Consider the following 759-nt stretch of genomic DNA (forward strand, 5'->3'; position numbering starts at 1 on the left):
CTTCTCGCAAAATCGAGAAAAGGCGCTTAGTAACGAGCTCTTGCAGAATCCACAGGGCCACTCGAGGGAATGCTGGGTGTTTTCGATGCTCACTGACTGTCCCGTACTGCTCCGTTTCGGCTGTTTTACCCTCTATTTGGTCAGCAATAGCATCGTCCCTGCGCTGTAGGGCCTCCATATGGTCCCATAACCACGAGCCGTTGGGGTTCCTGCCCCAACGATTACACGCAAAACCTCCAATGTGCACCACAGCTCGCGCCTCGCTGTCCCGCACGTAGGCATGCAGCCGCCTCCCCCAGGTTTTTGTCCAATGGCCAGCCGAAGGCGCTTCCGCTGTATCAGATGATGGATTCCAATCTTGCGTCATCGCGCCCGTTGAGGTCTCCTGGAGGTGGTAGTAGGGAGATTGCAGGGGCCGCTGGCCGGGTGACACGGGGAAAACCCCCTCCAGGAGTCCTCTGCTCGTGTTTGGATGCCCAATCGTGCCTATGTACGTCGCTGCCAGCCTTGCAACATGCGCCGGGTCGATGTCCCCTACGACCGTAACTTCAATTGCTCCGCGGGCCAGTTGGCGCTCGAAGTGGGAACGCATCTGCTGCTCCACAAATGGCAGCTCCAATCCTGCAGTCACTGCGGGCTTCAACGAGTCAAAACGCGGATCGCGCCCAGTCATGTTCAGAATCAGCTCACCCAGAGAATATCCCTGTGAATATCCGCATAACCGCAATGTGCTCTTCATGGCACAGGAATGTTCCCGAC

The 759-nt window shown here is 57.2% G+C and overlaps 1 protein-coding gene across 1 annotated transcript; it reads right to left on the bottom strand.

Moving 5' to 3' along the window:
- Positions 1-26: 26 nt before the first annotated feature.
- EMH_0000400 (uncharacterized protein) lies at positions 27-673 on the bottom strand (the record flags this gene model as incomplete). The annotated part of the gene is made up of 2 exons (XM_038022237.1): positions 27-39; positions 108-673. 2 exons carry the CDS (start codon positions 671-673, stop codon positions 27-29), a joined length of 579 nt encoding a protein of 192 aa, XP_037878091.1.
- Between the last annotated feature and the right edge of the window lie 86 nt (positions 674-759).

Source organism: Eimeria mitis, genomic scaffold (assembly GCF_000499745.2).
Source record: "Eimeria mitis Houghton genomic scaffold, Emh_scaff13004, whole genome shotgun sequence".
In the NCBI taxonomy this organism is placed as follows: Eukaryota; Apicomplexa; class Conoidasida; order Eucoccidiorida; family Eimeriidae; genus Eimeria; species Eimeria mitis.